The 2,368-nt window shown below is 34.0% G+C and overlaps 1 protein-coding gene across 1 annotated transcript in view; it reads left to right on the forward strand.

The window, feature by feature from the left end:
• Positions 1–1,866: 1,866 nt before the first annotated feature.
• Positions 1,867–2,368, forward strand: part of LOC139510982 (transient receptor potential cation channel subfamily M member 7-like) — a 1,394-nt gene continuing 892 nt past the window's right edge. Inside the window, exon 1 of the mRNA XM_071297544.1 lies at positions 1,867–1,911. Within this exon, the coding sequence (XP_071153645.1) occupies positions 1,867–1,911 (45 nt within the window). The remainder of the gene's footprint in view (positions 1,912–2,368) is intronic.

Consider the following 2,368-nt stretch of genomic DNA (forward strand, 5'->3'; position numbering starts at 1 on the left):
GTTCTTAAACACCGCATACCCTCATCTAATTTTTGACAAAACAAGAACAAAATATCTCAAAAAAGATCTTATTAAAGCTACCAGAGTTCACTAGAAGAAAGCGACCACAATACCATGAAATTTGATTTCAACTGCTATACATATATTAAAAGTAAGCCAAAATAATTAAATTTGCAGTCGGTAGTAACTTCTGGAGCTATTTCATATCAAAGGGTCTTTGATTAGACAAAAATGGAATTAGGAAGATGCACATGGCACCAGAACTTGGCAGAAGATACAAAATCAGCTTTTATCCCATAAATAAAACTTAGGATAACAGTACGAAGGCAAAGATATTAGCTGAACATTTTTCATGCGTCTTTACCAAAGAACCAGACGGACAAGTACCATTACCAAACAAGGTACCAGTAATGAATGAAATATCAAAACAGAGAATAAAGGAGGATGTAGTGCTGAAAAATAGATCAATCACCAGGTATGGACACACTACACCCTAGATTACTAAAAGAGGTAGTTGAGTCAATAGCAAAACCTTTATGCATTATCTTCAATCAGTCACTAGAAAGGTAGTAGGTCCCTACTGACTGGAAGAATGTATTGATAAAAGCAATATTTATAAAGGGCTATTAATCATAAACCAAAAGTCATAGACCCGAAAGTTTGACCAAGTTGTGTGTATAATATAAAAAAGAAGATGTGGTATGATTGCCAATGAGACAACTATCCACAAAAGACCAAAATGACAGATGCCGAGTGGTCTTAGTTACTACCGAAATCACTAGCAGCCATTCAACACTGATGTAGTGAGTTCGAACCATGCTCGTGCGGGTGCACTCGACTCGAATCACAATTAACTAGGATTGTCAGTTTTCTTATCGAAGGTCGATGATTTTCTCCGGTCACTCCGGCTTCCTCCACTAATAAAAACTTGCAGTCACGACAAGCCCAAAAGCGGTGCTTAAATGCGGCGTTATTTTTTTTTTATAATAAAATCTAAAAAAAAAAATAATACGGATAAATAGCTGGGAAGTCAACTGGACTACAATTATTAGAAGTGATCGATAAGTGGCACTAGATCAAAGTATAGACATTAACATACTTATATAAAAAAGATCGATTGTCAAAATAAAAAGAAAGTGGTATTGAGGAGCATTAAGTAAAATGGATCACAAGCTGTTTAGAGGACAGACAACTAAGAGTTATGATAAAAAGTATAAAAGAATCAAAATGAGGAAATGTAACATCAGGGATACCCCAAGGATCAGTATTGGACCCTCTGTTATTTGTACTGTACAATAACGATCTTCTTGACCAAGTAAATTTTAATGCCTACATGTATCGATTTGCTGATGACACCAAGATCTTCAGATTAATAAAAAGTCAGAAACACAAAGAATTTTTAAAGAGGACCTATATAAGAGTGACAAATGGCTACTCAAATTTCACACTGAAAATGTAGATACTTGAAAATATGCAAGAAATCAAATAACACTGCCGAATCAATTAGTTACAGTCTACTGAATCACATAATGAGCAAAGGTTTAAGAGGAAAAAGATGAAGGAATCCGAATTGACTCAGAATTCACTTTTGAAAATCACATAAGCGAAGAAGTAAATAAGGCCAACTCAATATTTGCAGTTATCAGAAGAACTTTTAAATACTTCGGTACTGAAACATTCGTACCATTGTAAAAACAATGGTCAGAACTCGTTTGGATTATGCTACTTCAGTCTTGTCTCCAAACAAGAAAAACTTGTGACAAAATAGAATGAGCCTTAAATAGGGAAACAAAACTACCAGCTCTCAAAGACATAAGCTATCTTGAGAGATTTAAAAGAAAAACTGTGCTTACACTATCATATAGAATGACTGAAACCTTCAAAACTAGCAATGGCTACTATGATGAGGAAGTAAGCTCCTTTTTAAAAATGGCAGATGATTCACAACATAGAACCAGTAGCAGAGCAAATAGCATCCACGATTTCAGGCTAATATCCACAAACACTCATTCTTTGTTAGAATTGTTAAGACCTCGAACAAACTACCAGATAAAACAAAAAAAGTCCCATCCGTATAAACTACCTCCAAAACCCGATGAGATAAATATTGGTGTTACGAAGATTATGAAATTAAATTGTGAGTGATTATGAAATTAAATTGTGAGTCTGGTGTAGATGAACCACAGGGATCATGTACTGGAAATCAACTATAAGTAACTTTAGGTAAGTAATCTATTGATTTGACGACTAAATTTTAAATGAATTTATACTTGTAATTTTGTAACATGTATGGTAAATTTTCCTTTGATATTCTAGTCAGCTAATTTCGGTTATTTTTAAAGGAGTGAGTTAACTGAATGGCTTTTTA

Source organism: Mytilus edulis, chromosome 2 (genome assembly GCF_963676685.1).
Source record: "Mytilus edulis chromosome 2, xbMytEdul2.2, whole genome shotgun sequence".
NCBI lineage: Eukaryota > Metazoa > Mollusca > Bivalvia > Mytilida > Mytilidae > Mytilus > Mytilus edulis.